Genomic DNA, 22,083 nt, shown 5'->3' on the forward strand with positions numbered 1-22,083 from the left:
AGTGCAAGGGGACTGGACTACTCTCGTTTTGTGAGAGGAACCAGTATAAATTGCCTGTGTGTGATCTCTCTCTCTCTCTCTTATCTTGTTTATTGTGTTATTTATCCGCTGCCATTATAGTTTTGTTAAGAACTTGAAAAAGTTTTAAACTTGACTAAAACACAATTCAACCCCCCCCCTTTCTTGTGTTTTCACACCTTCACAATCAATTCAATCAATCCATTCCTTTTTCAATTCTTCTTATGTTTCAAAAATCCAATCCATTCAATCAATCCACTCGCTTTCCATGGTGTTAATGTTTGTTTCTATAAATTTCATTCAAAACCACAAAAATTTAGGACATATTAAATGTTGTTCCATGACCAATACGTAAGACAAAGAGAAAAACAAATTTCAGCAACTAAAACAGTTTTTTTATTCCGGATCTCGTTTGCTCTTGATTCTAGATTTTCGGATCTCTTTGTTGATAATGGAGTAAGAGTTTTGGAAATTGTTTGTTCTTGAAAGATGAGTTTTGTTGATAATGGTTATTTCGTGGATATTGTTACTCGCGTCAGAAATATGGATACCAAATTGCGTGTTCCTAATAATGGAGTTAGGATTTTATTTTGAGTATGACTTTTTTTTAGGTTGAAGATGATGAAGAAAGATGAATATTGTTAAGTTATTATTTATTTTTTTATTTTGAGATATGGGGAAGATTGATGAACATGATGAGTATGTTCATCAAAATTCTGAATTTGTTTAATTTTATTAAAAAAATGATTTTTTAAAAAAATTATCTGCAATTTTTTAATAATAAAAAAACATAATATTTAATTTAAAAAAAATTAATGATATGGAACATGATTTGTCCACATTGACATTGCAACATCATCATATAGCTTGACACATCAACAAAAATTTGACCAAATTAAATAGGGGATCAAAAGTTCAAGTTTCTCAAAATAGGGGATCAAAAAATTGACTTTTAAAATAGGGGGATGAAAAGTTCAAGTTTTTCAAAATAGGAGGACCAAAAGTGCATTAAAGCCAAAATATTTTTACCACACATATATTTAATTAAATCAAGGTAAAAGTATTTAAAATAAACATACAAAATCGACTTAAAATATTTAAAATAAATGTAATGGATTAAATATGCAATTAACCTTGATGTTAGAACTGACCTCCCGAATAAGATTAGACGGTCAAGTGGACCGGATACTGGTGGTGAAAACCAAATAAAATAAAATGTAATTAATAAATTTTAATTATTTTTTTGGTTTTCACCACCAGTATCTGGTCCACTAGACCATCTAATCTGGTTCGGGGGTCAATTCTAACATCGAGTCGTTCTAGCCCCTCACAATTGCAGTTGCGAGTGATCAAATCATGGTCATCCCTACCAAATCTAGCGTTAATCACCACTTCCTCAACTATCGATTTTTTGAAGTCATTAGTAGTCAATTTTAAATTTAATAGATAAACTCACACACATTTTCTTTAAAAAAAAAAACCTTTAAAAATCTCAAATTCAATAAGTCAAAGTCATATATTTTTATCATATCTTCTAAGGGTTTGTTTGGTGCGTAGGATATGATAGTGACATGATATGATATACAACAGGATAATGATAGGATGAGATATCAGCAGGATAACAGTTATCCTCAGTTATCCTATCATGTGTTTGGTGCACACGAGATAACAAACATGATAACTATTATATCATATTTTTAATAAATATTTGCTCATAACAATATGATAAGATACATAACATATTTAAATGACAAAATTACCCTTGTAAAATAATTGTTATTTTTTAAAAATTATATTGCAATACTTTGAATTTTATAAATAAAAATATAAAAATATCAAGGCTTAAATATGAAAACGGTCCCTGCAATTACGGCTTGTTTTGATTTTAGCCTTGCAAAAAAAAGTTCGATTTTAATCCCCGCAAAATACCAAAACTTTTAAAAAGGTCCTTGAGGTGAATTTTTGGCTGACAAGTCAAGTAGTTGATGATTTTGCAGATGCTGACTAGGATTTTTGATGACGTGAAATTAGCATGTCATTTTCATTTAAAATAGAAAAACGGAAAATAACATGTTAGATTTTAAAAATAAAAAAATTGAAAAATAGAAATAGAAACTTAATATACTTACAAAAAAAAGATTTAAAATATATTAGATTTAAAAAATAAAAATAAAAATATCAAATACTGTAGAAGAAAGAAAACACGCAAAGAAGAAAAACAGAGTTTCTGTTCATCTTTTTCAAATCACAGGGTTTTTCTTCATGAGTTCTTCTACTGTTATCACTCGTTTCAGAATAGTCTTCCTTGATTCCCGTCCGTCTTGGCTTTGTACATCACCATAGGTATTTGACACCCACACACAGTAAGCTTTTCTGAAACAAAAATTAAAGAAGACGAACCACCTTTGCTTCCACCTTTGGCTACTCAACATCTTCTTTCTTCTTTGTGTGATTTATTCTTTCGCAACTTTGATTCAGGAACCCTAATTTTTGCCTATTTCTTCTTTGCATTTTTTCTTGGCGTGATTTCTTTCTTCTATTTGATAATTTATTTTGTTTTTTATTTTTTAAATCTAATATATTTTTAAATAGGGTTATGTTAACTTGTGCCCTAAGGGCACATGTTAAGCTACCTAAAAATAGAAATATAGCATTTAATGATACAAAGAATTTAATGTTTAGAAAATTGAATACATCACAAGTTCAATAAATTTTTTCTACATTTATCTCCTTAAAATGTGCCCTTAAGGGCACAAGTTAACATATATTAAGTTATTTTTTGTAAGTATATTAAGTTTCTATTCCTATTTTTCAAATTTTTTTATTTTATTTTTAAAAATCTGATATGTCATTTTCCGTTTTTCTATTTTTAAATGAAAATGACATGTTAATTTCACGTCATCAAAAATCCTAGTCAGCATCTGCCAAATCATCGATTACTTGACATGTCAGCCAAAAATTCACCTCAATAACTTTTTTAAAAGTTTTGCTATTTTGCAGGGATTAAAATCAAACTTTTTTTTTTGCAGGGGTTAAAATCAAAACAAACCGTAATTATAGGGACCGTTTTCATATTTAAGCCAAATATCAAATATTCAATCTATTTTTAGCTGCATGAACTTACAAAGATAAAGTAAAGCAAATTTCAACCTATAAATCAAATTTTGAGCTTCTTTTCTTTAAAATTTTTTTTATAAATATTCTAAATATGTCTGTAAAATAATAATTTAAAATGTACATTGATTTAATAATAGAGACTAAAATTGTGTACCAATTTTTTTAAGAGCGATAATGTGACACTTTTTTTATAGGGACAATTGGACAAAAACAAAATTTGATATTTTTTATGACGAAAAATTTATCTAATCCTAAAATAATAAATGATATTTTTGAGGATGTATAGACTTGTTGGTTACATCCAAATCCAAAATAAAAACTATTTGAGCGATTGTTAGTTGGTTTAGTAGTGTTTGATGCTCTAGACTTGGTAGGAATGACCACAATTCGATCTTTCGCAACTGCGATCGGAAGGAGGCTAGAACCAGTTGATATCAGATTTGATATATATATATATATATATATATATATATATATATATATATATATATATATATATATATATATATATATATATAGGGGAGGGATCAAATTACACCGGTGTAACATTTGAGTAATGTTACACCGCTCAATAACGCTTTAACGAATACAAATTTTACAAAATCCACCGTTGGATTGAAAGCTTATATCGTATAGATCATCCATGTTAAATTTTACAAAAATCTAAAATCGTTTGATATGTTATTGAGACCGATGAAGATTAATGGTTTATGCGTTTTTATTGAATACCGTTAATATTGATCTATCTCAAAAACATATAAAACGATTTTAGATTTTTATACAATTCAACATAGATGATCTATACGATATAAGTTTTCAATCCAACGGTGAATTTTGTAAAATTTGTATTCGTTAAAGTGTTATTGAGCGGTGTAACATTACTCAAATGTTACACCGGTGTAATTTGATCCATCCCCATATATATATATATTGACTTTGAATGTAACCATCAAGTCTATAATCGAAGGATACTTCTCTCTTACTACCTCTGGTTCTTAATATAAGAGGAACTTTACTTTTTAAATTCATTGAAAAATTAATGTATCTAGTCAATAAAATGGACTAGATACATTAGATTCTCAATGAATCTAAAAAGTAAAATTTTTTTTTATATTAATTTTAAAAAAAGAATATACATTAATGATAGATTGAATAAATTGGATGTAAAAATTATTTTTGTGAATTTTTGTGCTTTTATAGAAAAAAAAAATATTAATATTGATTTTTACCATTTTGTTGTTTGAAAAATATTAATCATTTTCCTTTTTCTGTTTTTGGTAAAAAATTAGTCATTTTCCTTTATTTGTTTTTGGTAAAAAATTAATCATTTTCGTATTTTTATTTTTGGTCAAAAATTAATCATATTCCTTTTTTATTGTTTGACTAAAAATTAATCATTTTCCTATTAACGTTTTAAGTCTCTAGAATTGATTCTAGAGGTGTAAAATTGATTTTTATGATTTTTTGTGCTTTTATAGAAAATAATATTAATATTGATTTTTACCATTTTTTTGTTTGAAAAATATTAATCATTTTCCTTTTTCTGTTTTTAGTCAAAAATTAGTCATTTTCCTTTATTTGTTTTAGGTAAAAAATTAATCATTTTCCTATTTTTATTTTTGGTCAAAAATTAATAATTTTTCTTTGTTTTGTTTTGACCAAAAATTAATCATTTTCCTATTACTCTCTCCGGTCTTAAATATAATAGAAATTTTATTTTTTAGATTCATTAAAAATCTAATGTATTTGATTCATAATATAGACTAAATACATTAGATTTTTAATGAATCTGGAAAAATAAACTTTATTTAGGACAACATTTTATTGAAGTTAGAGATGATGTTTCAATATCGTAATTAAAAACGCATGAGTTGTATTTTTCTGTACTTTCACAAACTGGTATGAAAAAATGAAAACATTATAAAAACCACAGTTTCCCGCTCATAGCTTCATCTTCCTCCCATTTACCCTTTTTCTTTCTCTTCAAACTTCTCTTTCTCTCTCTCTCTCTAATCCCAATTCTTCTTCTGCTAGGGTTTCACTTCGCCATGCCTGATATGGCAAATCTCTCTATCTCGGCGGTACTCAGCTCCACCGTCATCAAACCCAACCCCACTGATGATGCTGCCAACCCTGATTCAGCTGCTGCTGCTGTTGAAGAACCACTACCTAATGGTGGATTTGGTTCCGATAATGGCGCCGATAACGGTACCCATGCTCGGATTTTGAAGAGGAGTCGAAGTTCTCTTCAGAAGACAGACAATGCTAAGAGTTTGTTGGATTGTCTTACAGATCCTCAATCTCTTCCATTTCTCGTTGGTGCTCCCAAGATGGTAGTTTTTTTTTCTTCTTCCAATTTACTGATTTCATTGTGTTTTTATTTTTATTTTGTGCTTAATTTTGATTAATTGATGAAACAACACAAATCTGCTGCATTGGATTTTTTTTTTTTAATTTTAAAAATTAAATTTTGTGTAGGTTGAATTGAATTGATGAAGCTTTGACCTAAGTTAATTGAATTCATGTTTGGAGTCTGTAAAATTGATTTTGACATGTTTGGTTGTTTTCCAGTAGAACTGATTATTGAAATTAGGATATATAGCTTTTGAATCTAAATGTGATTTTTACACTGAAATTTATTGTTCAATTCACTTTTGAATGTAAACGTGATTTTACACTGAAAGTTTGATTAATTGATGAAACAGCACATATCGACATTGGGGTTTTTCTTTTTTCCTTAAAAAATTTAACTTTGTTTAGTTTGAATTGAATTGATGAAGCTTTGACCTAAGTTAATTATATCGTCACTGTAATAGGGAATAACATGCTGTTGGTTCCACGTTTGGAGCCTTTAAAATTGATTCTGGAATTGTAAAATTAGTTGATTCTAAATTGAAGTTAGGATTTGTAGGTTTGGAAACCAAATGTGATTTTTATGCTGAAATTTATTTGTTCAACTCACTTTTAACTAAAATCAATTCATTCAAAATCAATTATTTTCACCATGGAACCAACCATGTTAATTGGTTTGTAATGTGTGGGAACTGTTCAGGTTGAATGCCTTTTGTGCCACCATTCTGTGTCTCCTGAGGAGGAGTTGCTGTGTTCTGTTCATGGGTGTGGCTCACGCTATCATAAGGAATGTGCAAAAGAAGCCGGCGGGGTTTTACATCTGAAAAAGTTCAAGTGTCCACAACATGTAAATTTTTAGTTAATCCAGCATTGCTATAGTTTGTTACAAAAAATTGATTGATTTCTCTTTCATTAATATACACTGAATTATATCAGATTTGGGTCTGTGAATTATATTATATAGACAGATTTGCATATTTTGCCTAAAGTTATAGCTGCTTTCAATGGGCGGTGGGGTATTGGTATAGCCATGCTTTACTGTGTAGTAAGCAATAATGAGGCTGTGGTTTCGAATTATGAAATTATGCTCTTGTAAATGTGAGTTAAGATGGTCTATCTTTTTTCTGGATCATGTCATGGTAGAATCTTTGTTTATCTCTTAATATGATCTCAAATCTACCCTAATTATTCTTTATAATTTTTGGAGAATCTTGTATTAGCTTTTATTGATAAATTGATAATGATCTTACTCGGATATTCTGTATTTATTAAATCAATAATCGATAGTTAACTAGGAAACCTTTTTTGGGATCATGTGTATGGTTTTTAGGGGTTGAGGTGGGTTTAGTAAATCCAAACGTTAAATTTTTGTATCTACTAATTGATTTTCTTTTCCACATTGGTGTAGAAGCTATGTTGGATATGGTATCTATCTTGCCTTTATTTTGTTTTCCTTGTGTTTACATAGAATATTAAATCCTTAAATGTTCAGGCGTGCTTCATTTGCAAGCAAAAGCTGCATTTGCGGTGTGTGCGTTGCCCGGCGGCTTTCCATATTAAATGTGCACCATGGCCAGAAGCTGTGATCCCTCTGAAAGATCATCCCGGGAAAGCTATTTGTTGGAGACATCCTTCTGATTGGCGCCTGGATAAAAAGGTCAATTTTTGCTTTTCACCAGAACTATTAACTGTAAATGTTTATTGAGTATACTGTAAATTGCAATACATGGTTCCATTACATTTCTTGTCATATATTCAAATGCAGTTATTGGGTCGGTTTGGAATGTATAGATTCTTGTTTGTTGTCCCACCTTTCTGCATCTTTCTTTTCAGAAAGCAGTTGCCATGAATTGGAAAATATGAAATTTTCCAGTTCACTATCACTAGATGGTTTCCAAAGTGTTTCCATTTTTTATTCATTACACTGATTGCTATTGTGTGGCTGTTCTCAAGTGTTTTTGTTTGGTTTCTTTCTCATGCATTTTTTATTTGTCTTGCCGGATAGCTATTGGGGGAGGACACATCAGGGAAGAAAGGGGTACTTGACACTTTGTTTATAACTGACATGTATTTGTTATGGAAACTTCTAATGGCTGTATATTACTTTTCTTATCTATATCCTATGCATTATGTCAAAGATATTATAATGGACTTTTGTGAAGTTTTTGGCTAGGATTTGGGGGTGCCAACATAGTTGAGATTCCTTTTCCTTTTGTGCTTCTTTTACACCCCATTACCCTTTATCTACAAAAGAAAACAGCTTGTAGATTTTATAGAGCATACAATTTCTGATTATATGTGGACCTGCATTTACACTGCAAATTTAGTTAATGTTTAAATTTACTTGCAAATGGTCACTTATGGAATATACTTGATAGAATTGTGGATTATTTTGCACTAGATTTTTCATTGGTTCGGTTGGCTGATAGGGCTGTTTAATGTGTTTCAGGAGAAACCTGATACTCCAAAGCAACCTGATACTCCATTGACCGACATTTCGGTAAGGTTTACGAAGAATATCTTTATATCTATCTTACTTATGAATGAATGTACGGATCTTTTAGTGTTGCTTTACATGTATATTTGACATTTCTGAATAGTTAGATGAATAATTGGTTGAGAAAGAAAGGAACTTATATTATTAAATTGCTTTAAATTCTGAAGGACTCTGTTTTAATTGCTCATCGTATATGCCGGTGTATTGCATGTTTTGATAAGCTAAACCACTAGTAGCACCTTTGCTTTCTTGTTTAAATCCCCAAAATTATTGTCTGGGCTAAGCTACAATGATAAAAGCTTTTGAATAAAATATGGTTTGTGATTTTCCATATGAGACACCAAACAAGTTATGGCTGTGGGTTGGTTGCATGAGAATTTTGTAATTAGTTTAGTCTATTGTGAAATTTTCTGACTTGTCTTGCCTTTTTCCAGGAAATATTTTGTCGTTTGCCTCTTCCTTTTATTAACGAGGAATTCAAGATCGACTTCACTTGGAAAGACATGGACAATAAGATAGAGCCACCACCATATACACACATAAGGCGCAGTATCCATCACATATTGAAGCACTATATTTGATAAAATTTAAATAAGCATGTGTATTTTAGAGTCAACTTAATGGATTTGATTTCTACACATTGTAGAATCAATATTTTTCAAGTAAATTATTGAGCTTGTTGTCATATTGCTAGCCTAAATTAATAACAGATATATATCTAGTAAAGAAAAAGCGCAGTGATGCAGATGACGATGCTGGGTGCACAAACTGCAGTTCTGGGTGCTCTGATGATTGCGTATGCAGGTACATGTGAAGTTTTTCCCACTTATAATTTCCTTTCGAATTAATCTTTTTATAGATCTTTTTATAGATGTGAACAATGTAGGCTTCCTAATTTTAGTTGAAAAAACTCTTGGTTCTATATCCAATATATGATTGATTTTAACCGTTCAAAAATTTGTAATCCTAGACATGAAGGTCTACAGAGATATGGATGCAATGATTCTTGTTACTGCTATTGAGCTATAAGCTAAGAAACATTAGAGAGGTTGTACACTGTAGAAAAGAAAAAAATATGTCAAGGTGTAGAATAGATAGAATAGTTAGGAAGTATTTGTGTAAATAGGAGAATACAATGAAACCCACACACAACATGCTCTCATTCATCTTTGACTTGGATACACCTATATTTGCCAAAAATATTGAATAGCAGAAGAATTCCATTGAGAAAATGATATATTTTACATATACCATTTGTTCATGTGAGCATGCTCGATATAGGCTCAAATAAAAACAAAGTCGTCATTTCATTCCCAACTAAAGGGAGAATTAGTTGGCATTGTCATTGTATTCCCCTATTGTTGTATTGTATGCCTAATATCTATCTATATGTACCAATCACAACTTATATGTCCTTGTCCTTGTCATTGTAATTAGTTGTAAAACAAACATACTTTAGTAATTGTAATTGTAATATTTCATAAGTTGGACAATGTATTAAGTTTTCATAATATTATTACTTATCAGGGTTCAATGCATAAGCTGCTCAAAGGCTTGTCGATGCTCTGAAAATTGTAAAAATCGGCCATTTCGCAAGGAGAAAAAGATCAGCGTTGTCAAGGTGTGAAATTTTTTAGTGACTAGATGGGTTAAATATATTTTTAACTATATATATTTTTTGGGCTTAAACTTCCTACAATATCGCTATCGTTTAACATTATATGCTTGTTTATGCTTTGTACTCAGACTTTGTTTTGTGGATGGGGAGTTGAGGCTTCTGAAACAATTGAGAAAGGAGAGTTCATAATTGAGTATGTTGGGGAAGGTAGGTCATACTTTTGAATAGTTTATATTGTCAAAACATTGTTTGTATCCCGTTCTTTCATACCATAATCTAATTCTAATGTCTTTCAGATAATATCTAATGCCATTTATCCAAGGCTGTTTTGAATTTTAATCATACATTATCTTTTATCTATGCCTTTTCTCCATTTAACCAGAAATGCTTTCTGTTGCAGTCATTGATGATGCTGAATGTGAACAAAGGCTTTGGGACATGAAATATAAGGGCGTAGAGAATTTTTACATGTGTGAGATTCGTAAAGACTTCACAATAGATGCAACTTTCAAAGGAAATTCTTCACGCTTTTTAAACCATAGCTGTGCTCCCAATTGTGTTTTGGAGAAGTGGTTAGTGTCAAAACCTCTGCTGTACATATTTTTGCTTTGCATTTGTGTTCTTACTTTTCAAAGATTCGATAGATATATAGTTTCCTAGATGACCAAATTAATGACCAAATTATTGCTAAACTTTGGAATAGAATATAACCTGATATAGTGATTTGCACTTGAAAATTTGGAAGAAGAAAATAAATAAGTTAAAGAGAAATACCTGAATGGAATTGATTATATAAAAATACATCGACTTACAAATGCCTAAACTATATCAAATTTATCTTAATTAGGTATTTACAAGGAAATTTAAAACTGAACAAGTCAAAATTTTCTTATAGTAAATAGAGACAAATCAGCATTGGGCTGCAGGCCATTTACCCAACCAAGAGGAACAAGGAGAATTTGAAGATATAGAAGTAGGAATTCTCACAATTGCATTGGGATATCCTACCAAAATGCCCCAAGAAATGGAACGGGTGGAAGCGGCTATGCTTCGTTTTGCATAGAGAATTTATCCTAGATTTCATCTTCAATATAAATTAGTTTCATTTCAATTAATATTTGGGACAGTGTTATATTACTCAACAAATAATATGGCATCAGAAACTCAAGATCCAATGCCTACACAGGGCCAAAATTTAAAAGAGAGGCCGACAAACTCAGAGGAAGTAGCGGCGTCGGAAACACTTCCATGAAGGCGTCATGTGAAATAACTAATCACTAACTCCTATCATGATAACAACTAAGTAATATGAATATTAATTTAAGGAGATAATCTTAGCTAGCCTAAGACTAGAAACTAATTTTATGAGATAAACTGAAAAACTCTTAACATAATATCAATATATTTCAAAGATACTTTCTTATGTCAATATAGTTTATATTGTAAATCTATTCTTGCTGTATATGTATTTGTTCTTAATCTCACTGAACAAGTAACATCATTGATTAGTATATATTCTTTCCTTAATGATATGTTCTCTGCAGTTGAGTGATTCAAGTTGTATAACTAGATTAAGTGGGCTTATCTGCTCATTATTTCCAAATCAAACTATACATTTTTATTTTGGCTAAAATTATATATGGTTTCTTCTAGGCAAGTAGATGGTGAAACGCGTGTTGGTGTATTTGCTGCTCGTTCAATAGAAGTTGGGGAGCCGTTAACATATGATTACAGGTATGTTTGACTCTGTCTCATCTTTTCTGCTTGGTGTTTAGAAAGTTCTTAGTAGCTCAATTATGATATCTTAACTTTGCAAAAATATAAAATGGCATCCTCCTTTGCATTTAGAATCAAAATTATTTATACATTATGTTTTTATGTGGCCGTCAAAATACAATGGAAGGATATTAATGTCAATGAGATATTAGTGTCAAGTCAATTAACACCCAATAGATATTTAATTTGTACTCAAAGATTACAAGGATAATAAATGTCAAATGCAAGCGAAGGAATCCATGTGTGTTACACAGTCATGCAAATGGCATTTATATACTGAATCATTAAATAGATACAAATGTTAAGCATACCATTTTTATAATATTTACATCGTTACCAAGTTTGGTACACATAGTTTATACAAGGGCTCCTCATAAACTTATTGAAAACATGCAATGTGCAAATCAACTTCATTAGGACAAATGAGTGTCGTCTATATAACCTGTGAAAACTGAATATTATTATATCAAGTTATGAATAATGTACAATCACTAATGTGTTTATATAGGCTATTCTAACCTAATGGGCTCATGGGCCGAATACAAATTACTATATAGAAGATTACTCCTAATAATAGAATATTTACTATTTATTTACAACACTCCCCCTCAAGCTGGTGAATGAATATTTATCATTCCCAACTTGGAAACAATTCTTTCAAAGTTATTGCTGTTCAGCCCCTTAGTTAGAAGATCTGCAAGGTTGCCTTGGGAAGAGACATATGGAGTGCAAATTAGACCACTATCTAATTTTTCTTTGATGAAGTGTCTGTCAACTTCAATATGTTTGGTCTATCGTGTTGCACTGGATTATGAGCTATGCTAATAGCAGATTTGTTATCACAATAGAGTTTCATTGGTTCATCACTCTTTATCCTCAAGGCTTCCAAGATGCTTTTCAGCCGTAGTAATTCACATATCCCTTGTGCCATTGCCCTGAACTCTGCTTCAGCACTAGATCTGGATACCACACTTCTATCTGAATCCAAACACTTGAAGAAACTGTTTAAGCCACACGAACTAATAAGTAGCTGATGTCATGGTTTGATATTGTGTTTCAGCACTAGACTGTGCTATGCCATTCAACTTCTTACTTTTGTAGGAGATAAGGTTTCCCAATAATCAACATTTTGGATATCTTGGAACTTGAGTATGATTCTTGTTTTCCAAAATAAGAAGTTTCCCCGAAGCTCCTGAATATACTTCATGACATGAACTATGGCATCCCAATGAGATAATTTAATTTGCCCACCAATCTTTGGATCTTGGAGCGGTCCCCTCTGACTTGGTAGATGCTGGCATTAGAATCCATAGAAGTGTTAAAATGTTTAGCATTTATCAAACTTACTTCCTCTAGAATGTCCATGGCATACTTCCTCTAGCAAGTACAATACAATCCTTGGATAGTGCCACCTCTACCCCTAAGAAGTGTCAAAAGCCTATCAACATCTTGTCAGAAAATGGAGGCAAAGTTGTTGTTCATATAAGCAATACCATGCTAATCACTCCTTGTAATGACAATGTTGTCAAATACACAACCAAGTAAATGCACTCTGGTTGAGTATCAATATGTGATCTACCTCACTTTGTGTCTTGTCAAACTGTTAAATAATATTGTTAAATCTACCAAATCACACTCTAAGAGATTGTTCAAGGCCAATAGAGATATTTGCAAGTGAGGACAACAAACTTACAATAAAGATTCGACTGAGAAACAAATCTATTCTAGAAGGTTGCTCCATATAAACTTCATTTAATGAGAGAAAGCATTCTTAAGTAAAAGATGTCCTCGTTATCCAAACCAAATATCTGTGTCACTTAGCAAATATTGTATGGGGTAAGGTTGCCCTTTCGGACTATCAGTACCAGCTTTAACTTTAAAGATCCACTTACATCCAATAACCAGCTTCCCTAGTGGAAGAACAACATGGTCACATGTTCCACTGCTCTGAAGTGCTCATATATCTTCAACCATAAATTGTGGCCACTCAAGATGAGATAGAGATTCACCTACAATCTTAGGAGTAGATACAGAAGACAAGCAAAATGCGAAGGTCGAAGAAGATGATAGCTCAATGTAACTAATGAAGAGAAGGATTATGATTAGATCATATACCTTTTTGGAGTGCAATAGGAAGATCAAGTGAAGAGATTTAGGCCTATGTTGTTAATCGCGCGCTATAGCCCCGCTATAGCAGTGTAGCGTGGCGGCGAGGCCCTCCACCACTACTATGTAGGGCCACGAAACGCTGTTGAGAGAAACGGTCATTGCGGCCGCGAAAAGCAGTTCAATCCAACTTCAATATGAATATTTTTCATTAGCACTGAGAAAGGTTGAAACAACTATTTATATGAGATATAATTTAAATAGGAATGCAATCCTACCATAACTCCAAAAGATACTAACAAATCATACTATAATAAATATCAATATCTCAACACTCCTCCCTCAAGGTGGAGAATATATATCATATGCATCCATCTTGTCACAGTCTAGTGCTGAAGTTTTTATTTTCCCATAACTCAAGAGCAAGAGAATCCCCTTCAAGTGCTTCAAGCAATTTGTTTAGCTCATTCATAGTATATCGAAGAACAAATCTTTTCTCCATTTCACATGAGCAGAACGAACTAGCATGTTTAAAACAAGAATATCTACTAGGAGAGCACTCACAACCTACAACGGATAGGTGCAAGTCATAGAAGCATGAGAAGCATTCTCTTTTTGTATGCCCGTCGAAGTCATTGCCGTGCATAAAGAAGGAGAATGCTTCTCCTGTTTCTATGACTTGCACCTATCCGCTGTAGGTTGTGAGTGCTCTCTTGATAGATATTCTTGTCTTAAGCATGCTAGTTCGTTTAGCTCGTGTGAAATGGTCAAAAGATTTGTTCTTCTTCGATATATTATGAATGAGCTAAACAAATTGCTTGAAGCACTTGAAGGAGATTCTCTTGCTCTTGAGTTATGGGAAAATAAAAACTTCAGCACTTGACTGTGCTAAGCCATTTAACTTCTTAATTTTTTAGGAGATAAGGTTTCCCAATAATCAGCATTTGGATATCTTGGAACTTGAGTATGATCCTTGTTTTCCAAAATAAGAAGTTTCCCCGAAGCTTCCTGAATGTACTTCACGATAGGAACTATGGCATCCCAACGTATTTCATATAGTCAGTTAAGAAATTTACATACAATATAGGAGACATCTAGAGAAGTTATGATGAAATATTTTAGTTTGCCCACCAATCTTTGGATCTAAAAGTGGCCCTCTCTGACTTGGTAGATGCTGGCTTTAGGATCCTTAGAAGTGTTATCATGTATACAATTTATCAAACTTACTTCCTCTAGAATGCCCATGGCATACTTCCTTTAGAAAGTACAATGCAATCCTTGGATAGTGCCACCTCTACCCCTAAAAAGTGTCCAAAGCCTATCAATATCTTGTCAGAAAATGGAGGCAAAGAAGTTGTTCATATAAGCAATACCATGCTAATCACTCCTTGTAATGGCAATGTTGTCAAATACACAACCAAGTAAATGCACTCTAGTTGAATATCAATAGACGACCATGTGATGTACCTCACTTCGTGTTTTGTTAAACTGTTAAGTAATATTGCTAAACCTACCAAATCATACTCTAAAAGGACAACAAACTTACAATAAAGATTCGACTGAGAAACAAATCTATTCTAGAAGGTTGCTCCATATAAACTTCTTCATTTAATGAGAGAAAGCATTCTTAAGTAAAAGGTGTCCCTATTATCCAAACCAAATATCTGTGTCATTTAGCAAGTATTGTATGCGGTAAGGTTGCCCTTTCGGACTATCAGTACTGGCTTTAACTTTAAAGATCCCCTTACATCCAACAACCACCTTCCCTAGTGGAAGAACATGGTCACATGTTCCACTGCTCTGAAGTGCTCCTATTTCTTCAACCATAACTTGTGGCCACTCAAGATGAGATAGAGATTCACCTACAATCTTAGGAGTAGATACAGAAGACAAGCAAAATGCGAAGGTCGAAGAAGATGATAGCTCAATGTAACTAATGAAGAGAAGGATTATGATTAGATCATATACCTTTTTGGAGTGCAATAGGAAGATCAAGTGAAGAGATTTAGGCCTATGTTGTTAATCGCGCGCTATAGCCCCGCTATAGCAGTGTAGCGTGGCGGCGAGGCCCTCCACCACTACTATATAGGGCCACGAAACGCTGTTGAGAGAAACGGTCATTGCGGCCGCGAAAAGCAGTTCAATCCAACTTGAATATGAATATTTTTCATTAGCACTGCAAAAGGTTGAAACAACTATTTATATGAGATATAATTTAAATAGGAATGCAATCCTGCCATAACTCCAAAAGATACTAACAAATCATACTATAATAAATATCAATATCTCAACACTCCCCCCTCAAGGTGGAGCATACATATCATTTGCATCCATCTTGTCACAGTCTAGTGCCGAAGTTTTTATTTTCCCATAACTCAAGATCAAGAGAATCTCCTTCAAGTGCTTCAAGCAATTTGTTTAGCTCATTCATAGTATATCGAAGAACAAATCTTTTCTCCATTTCACATGAGCCGAACGAACTAACATGTTTAAAACAAGAATATCTACTAGGAGAGCACTCACAACCTACAGCTGATAGGTGCAAGTCATAGAAGCAAGAGAAGCATTCTCTTTCTGTATGCCCGTCGAAGTCATTGCCGTGCATAAAGAAAGAGAATGCTTCTCCTGTTTCTATGACTTGCACCTATCCGCTGTAGGTTGTGAGTGCTCTCTTGATAGATATTCTTGTCTTAAGCATGCTAGTTCGTTTAGCTCGTGTGAAATGGTCAAAAGATTTGTTCTTCTTCGATATATTATGAATGAGCTAAACAGATTGCTTGAAGCACTTGAAGGAGATTCTCTTGCTCTTGAGTTATGGGAGAATAAAAACTTCAGCACTAGACTGTGCTAAGCCATTTAACTTCTTACTTTTTTAGGAGATAAGGTTTCCCAATAATCAGCATTTGGATATCTTGGAACTTAAGTATGATCCTTGTTTTCCAAAATAAGAAGTTTCCCCGAAGCTTCCTGAATGTACTTCACGATAGGAACTATGGCATCCCAACGTATTTCATATAGTCAGTTAAGAAAATTTACATACAATAAAGGAGACATCCAGAGAAGTTACGATGAGATATTTTAGTTTGCCCACCAATCTTTGGATCTAAAAGTGGCCCTATGACTGCTTCTCTCAATAGCGCTTTGCGGCCCTAGAAAGGTGTAGGCTTACGTCAGGTTTCAGAATTATAGTATTTAGAATAAGGTGTCACAAATGCTAAAATAAACATTTAATCCTCATTTGATAAGGTGCATTTTAAATTCGAAACATGATTTATCATATTTATGATTTTGTAAATAATGTGTGTTTGCTTCTGGGTAACTTGTGATAATAAAAATTAATGTTATCTTGTATTTTGGATTTTGTAGATTTGTGCAATTTGGTCCAGAGGTGAAGTGCCGCTGCGGAGCACAGAAATGTCAAGGATTTCTAGGTTCAAAAAAGAAAATTAGCAAAGTAGTAAAACTCTGTTGTTGGGGTGCAAAACGTAAGAGAACTTTATGCACTAAACCTGCTGATTTAGCAAAATATTGTATGTAATGTAGTAGTTATCACAGTTATATTATATGTAGGCTAAAGTGAAAAGCAATAATCTTTATTTATAGAATAACAATACCTCACATTCTTTGTACTGGAAAATAGGTGAGAATTTCTTCATTAAAGATTGTGACAACATTGTCTGTCACACAGAATTTTATCATTGTCATACATGACACCAAAACTTGTAAATTGATATTGCTGAATTAAGGCATATATTACAGTATTGAATAAATGACAAATATCAGATTTTTTCTTTCATTCTTTATAAGTTTTTATCAAAAGTCCTTACTAAGTGAATAAGGCAATATATGTATGTATGTATGTATGTTGTGTTGTTGGTTTCGACTATACCTCTTTGAATTGTGAGCCCTTAAATTATGTGCCTATAAAATGTTGTTTATGAATTGTGTAAATGTAATCGTTGTCTGTTATCTGTGATAAATTTTGCTAAGTTCTTTTAAAGGTGGTGTTATTAAGCCCTTAATTCTATGTTGGCAAAAGTCCTCATACTGAGTAGTGACTCAAGTTCAATAGGGGATGGAATGAAGTTGAAAGTGACTGCCCTTTTGTCCTTCATCAAAAGCTACTTGGATGGATGGTCATAAATCATCTGATGAAGATGATGTAGAAAAGGTTTAAGCAGATTTTCATCATAATCAATAGCGTCTACACATACTTTCACTAGGATTCTAGCTAACATCCCAGAATTGCTCTCTACTCACAAATTTGGATGTATGAATTAGTATGCTTGAACCATCTAACTTGAACAGGTCGGTCTAACATGAATGATCCATTTTGCAATTCCTATTTTAAAGATATGTATTGAGAAAATCAAAATTTAAATTTTTAAAATGATTGACTATATGGGTGCGTTTAATCTGCTAAAAAATAGAGTACTGAATTAGACAACTTTTGTTATACCCCATTTGATTTGAAACTGGTTATAAGACTGGACAAATTAGCTAGCAAGGGACAAGACAAAAACAAGAATTTTTGTCCCTCGTTGAATCACATGACAACTTTTTTTGTCCACAGTGTACAACTATAAAAAAAATACAAAAATACCCATTTTATTTTCGAATATAAAAATATTATCGCACTATCTCTTTGTTCTATCCTATACTGTTTTTTTCAGTCCTTGTTGTTTTACATCGGTTAACATTTGTGATGAAAATAAATCGAAATTGAGTTCTATCAACTATTAGCAATAAACCGAAATTGAGTTCATAAAACATTAGGTTGTCAAAACATATCATTTCACGCGATCCAGAACTATACTGTTGGTATTACAAATAAGTTATTATATATATGTAATTTTTGTATATGCATATTGTATCAAGCAAACAATAAAATAAATGAAAATTTCCTATGTTTATTTTGTAACAAGTTTAAAATATTGTCATATTTTTTATATCGTGATAAACCGCACAAACCGAACCAACTTTAACCACATTGATTTGATTTGATTGAGATGACTTTTAAAAAATCAACCGAACTGCATACATTTTTATCTCACAGTTATGAAAATTTTTATGCTCAAAACGAAACAAACCGCACCACGAGCCCCTAATAAAAATAAAGAATATGTTATGATTTAATAAGATAAATTTACTTAAAAAAAAAAAGGATAAAAATGTTGGAATAGAGACGGTTTTGTGAAGATCGATAACAGTACTTATTGTTTTACTATAATTACGGTGCATTTTTGTCTCAAGTCTGAACGCGTCTCTTTGATTTGTTTTCACTTCACTCCTTCAATCACTCAAACTTCTCACATTGAAATACCTGAAAACTTCTCATTACTATAATTACGGTGCATTAGTTAACATTTTTGTCTCAAGTCTGAACGCGTCTCTTCATTTCTTTTCACTTCACTCCCTCAATCACTCAAACTTCTCACACTGAAACCCTAATCTCAAAGCTCTCAACAATGGCTTCCAAGAATCACTATGTCCAACTACCTTCTGAATCCCAAAAACCAGTTGCTGATTCCGAACCAAATCCCCAACTACAGGCCCGATCCTCAGCTCAAGCCCAGACCAGTCTTACATCCGGAAAAAAGCGTGATGTTGAAGACAAAAATGCAAACGGAAATACCTCAAAACGTTTGAAAAAGAAAAAAGAAACTGTTTTTGCCGCTGCTAGTGGTGGTTCTGGTGAAGAGAAGAATGATTGCACGGAGGAGAAAAAATCAAAGAAGAAGAGTGGTGGAAGAGTCTTCAGCGAAAAAGACGATCTTCTTATTTTGCGTGGTCTTGCTGATTTCATTTCCAAAACTCGAAAGCATCCTTTGAAGCATGCAGCTGAATTTCACTATTTCATGCGGGAGGAGAAATCATTTCGTTCAGATTTGAGGAACAGTCAAATTAAGCGGAAAATTCGAACTTTAAAAGACAAGTTTGAAAAAAGACGGGTTTTCACTGTACCGCATGATAAAAAAGCTTTTAAACTCTTCAATAAGATTATTTGGACAAATAATGATGAGAATGGAGCTGCAGAAGAAAATCAAAACGAGGTGGAAAGTAGCGTGGGTTATATTTTGAATGAAATTTTTAGGTGTGATGTTGATATGGCTTTGGATTGGAATGATGCTAAAAAGGGATTGAAATCGACAGAGGAATCATCGAGGGCGGAAATGGAAGAAAAGTGGAGGAAGCTTCATATTGAGGAGATGAACCTCGTTGTGACTCAGACGCAGTACGCTAAGGATCGGGTCAGGTTGGGCTTGTAGGATCATTTATCTTTCTTAGGTATAGTTTTTTGGTTCATCTGTATTTTGGATCATTTTGAGGCTATCTCATGGTTAATTAGTTACTGATTTTGGGCCTATCTTATGGTCATTTTTGGGTTAACAACTGTCATATGTTTTGTTATTGACTATATATGGAATTATGTTATGGTTTAGAAATTTCGCACATTGTTTTGGTGATCATAATATTGTTTGTTCTAGTCATGTTTTGTTGGATAAATGGTTAGGGATTAGCTTAACTTGCTCCCTGAAATGGATTTCAAACCATGCACTTTGTTGTTTAACTTATGTTGCTTGTGTTATTTGAACTATTTTGATTATCTTTATGCGTCGATTTTGTACAAGGTAGCCTTGTTAATTATCCCAGCAGCCTTGTTTCAATATGATAAATATGACAGCAGCCTTGTTTCAATATCCCAATCATTTTGTACTACAGTATTAGATTTTGTGAAGTGTTTTAAAGATGGTTTGTGATGATTGCATTGTTAATTAATGATAATGTATGGTTAATGATGATGGTTTAGCAATCTACTAGATTGAAATTTAATCAAAGTTATCATTAACAAAGAATTTCAGATTCTATAATGTAAAAGTGCATATAGTATATATTCTACATATATGAACTCATTTATTTTTGTGATTTTTTTCTTTTTCACTTCTTGTCTAATGGCTATTTATTGAATATTAGATCTGCAACCATGCACATTTGGGCATTATTGATGGTTCATGGAAGTATGGTAGGAAAGAATATGGGGATGATCAGAAGCATATTTTATATCAAACGAGGAGGATAAAGTAAGCCACACATTGTATTGGGGATGATATAGTAATTTACATTTTTGCATTTTGGTTACAATGACACTGGAAACCGATGTAAAGGGATGTAGCGCACGCAGCTTGGTAGCGCGTTTGTTTTGTTTTATGATGATTTGGAATTGAATTATGTTGATGTTCAAATATGATATATAAACTTACCTATAAGTTTATGCAAGTATTTTTGAACCAAAAGAAAAGTTTATGCAAATATATGATCGCATGTTTGACTTACCATTGGAGACATATTTCAAAGGGAACTTTCCCCGGTCCTCTTCATGTATAAGTCAAACACTTTGATTCCTTAACCGTCATTCGGAGGAATAACGGTTAACATCTGCTATTAGAACTTCTTTCAGTATTTTTAGTTATTCTTGTGTTTGTTGTAAAGCATTTCCCTAATTATAAACAATACGCTTTCAGAAGGTCGGCAACATAAGCAACAGCTGCTCCCTGTAGAATATTTGATCAAATGATAGAGTTATAAACAACTTTTAGTTAGTTACATAGAATATGCAGATTCATCGTTTGATCCTAAATAAATGAACCAAATGTTCCAACTTCCAAGCTCTAGAAAACAACATAAATAATGCATACCTCCATATCTTTAACAGTTGGATACAAGTTTCTATTTATAGATGATGTAGAAACACCATAACTACTCTACTCCTACATACACAGTAACCTAACCACTTATTAGTTACTTACAATTGCTAATTAAGTAGTAAGTAATTACACTTATATTAAGCTAATGTGAATGTAAATGAGAACTTTAACACCCTCTCTTTAACACCAAGAATACATGCATAACAATATAATATACTAATATAACAATATAATATACTAACAATTTGCTTATAAAAAAAACGTACTACCCAAAAAAGACATAGCTTGTAACATGATACTCTAACATTCAATACTTAAGAGAAAATACGAATTACGAATTGCATCAATCTTCTTTCTTATGTTTTTATTATCAAAGAACATTAATTGTCCGATACTTTTTCGATACGCGTATCGGACAAGTATCGATTATATTTTTTTTTAAAAAGATAATATTAATTTCCGATACTTCTCCGATACGTGTATCAGAAAGTATCAGACGAGTATTGATATCGAGTACGTATCTGACACGATACTTCGCTATTTTTGGAGTATCGAGGCTTTACAGAATGAGAATGGAACCAATACATCAAATAATCACATGAACCTTTATTTTTTAATTACAATTACAACATCACATCAAGCATAATTATCCCCAACTTTGCTAAAGATAAAGAGCTAACGATAAAGAGACAACCTGCACAATCAACACTAATATAATATCTAAATTTTAATTAACTTAATAGATCAAAAACATTTATAGAATTAGAGGTAGTAATTAGACACAATTGTAACAAAAAAAAAAGTAATTAGACACAATTGTAAAAAAAAAAAAAAAAAACCGGCAATTAAGGTTTTGCACACATTTGATTTGTGTGTTTATATCCACAAAACAT

General features: G+C 32.3%; 2 protein-coding genes across 2 annotated transcripts; both read left to right on the forward strand.

The window, feature by feature from the left end:
- Positions 1-5,065: 5,065 nt before the first annotated feature.
- Positions 5,066-17,280, forward strand: LOC123884811 (histone-lysine N-methyltransferase ASHR3). Its single transcript, XM_045934027.1, has 11 exons — positions 5,066-5,468; positions 6,188-6,334; positions 6,980-7,144; positions 7,937-7,987; positions 8,419-8,533; positions 8,695-8,788; positions 9,512-9,605; positions 9,731-9,809; positions 10,003-10,174; positions 11,256-11,336; positions 16,851-17,280. The coding sequence occupies exons 1-11, from the start codon at positions 5,184-5,186 to the stop codon at positions 17,020-17,022; spliced, it is 1,455 nt and encodes a 484-aa protein (XP_045789983.1). The 5' UTR covers positions 5,066-5,183; the 3' UTR covers positions 17,023-17,280.
- A 1,536-nt stretch (positions 17,281-18,816) lies between these two features.
- Positions 18,817-20,673, forward strand: LOC123885637 (probable transcription factor At1g11510). The gene is made up of 2 exons (XM_045934927.1): positions 18,817-19,772; positions 20,460-20,673. Exon 1 carries the CDS (start codon positions 18,953-18,955, stop codon positions 19,751-19,753), a length of 801 nt encoding a protein of 266 aa, XP_045790883.1. The 5' UTR covers positions 18,817-18,952; the 3' UTR covers positions 19,754-19,772; positions 20,460-20,673.
- Positions 20,674-22,083: the final 1,410 nt, after the last annotated feature.

Source organism: Trifolium pratense, linkage group LG5 (genome assembly GCF_020283565.1).
Source record: "Trifolium pratense cultivar HEN17-A07 linkage group LG5, ARS_RC_1.1, whole genome shotgun sequence".
NCBI lineage: Eukaryota > Viridiplantae > Streptophyta > Magnoliopsida > Fabales > Fabaceae > Trifolium > Trifolium pratense.

What these genes read in the sequence shown, in the direction of transcription:
- LOC123884811 (XM_045934027.1), top strand. Translation starts at nt 5,184, where the DNA reads ATGCCTGATATGGCAAATCTCTCTATCTCGGCGGTACTCAGCTCCACC. An exon ending in TCTGATGATTGCGTATGCAG is followed by an intron (nt 8,789 to 9,511) that starts GTACATGTGAAG and finishes ATTACTTATCAG; the next exon opens with GGTTCAATGCATAAGCTGCT. An exon ending in AAAAGATCAGCGTTGTCAAG is followed by an intron (nt 9,606 to 9,730) that starts GTGTGAAATTTT and finishes CTTTGTACTCAG; the next exon opens with ACTTTGTTTTGTGGATGGGG.
- LOC123885637 (XM_045934927.1), top strand. Translation starts at nt 18,953, where the DNA reads ATGGCTTCCAAGAATCACTATGTCCAACTACCTTCTGAATCCCAAAAA.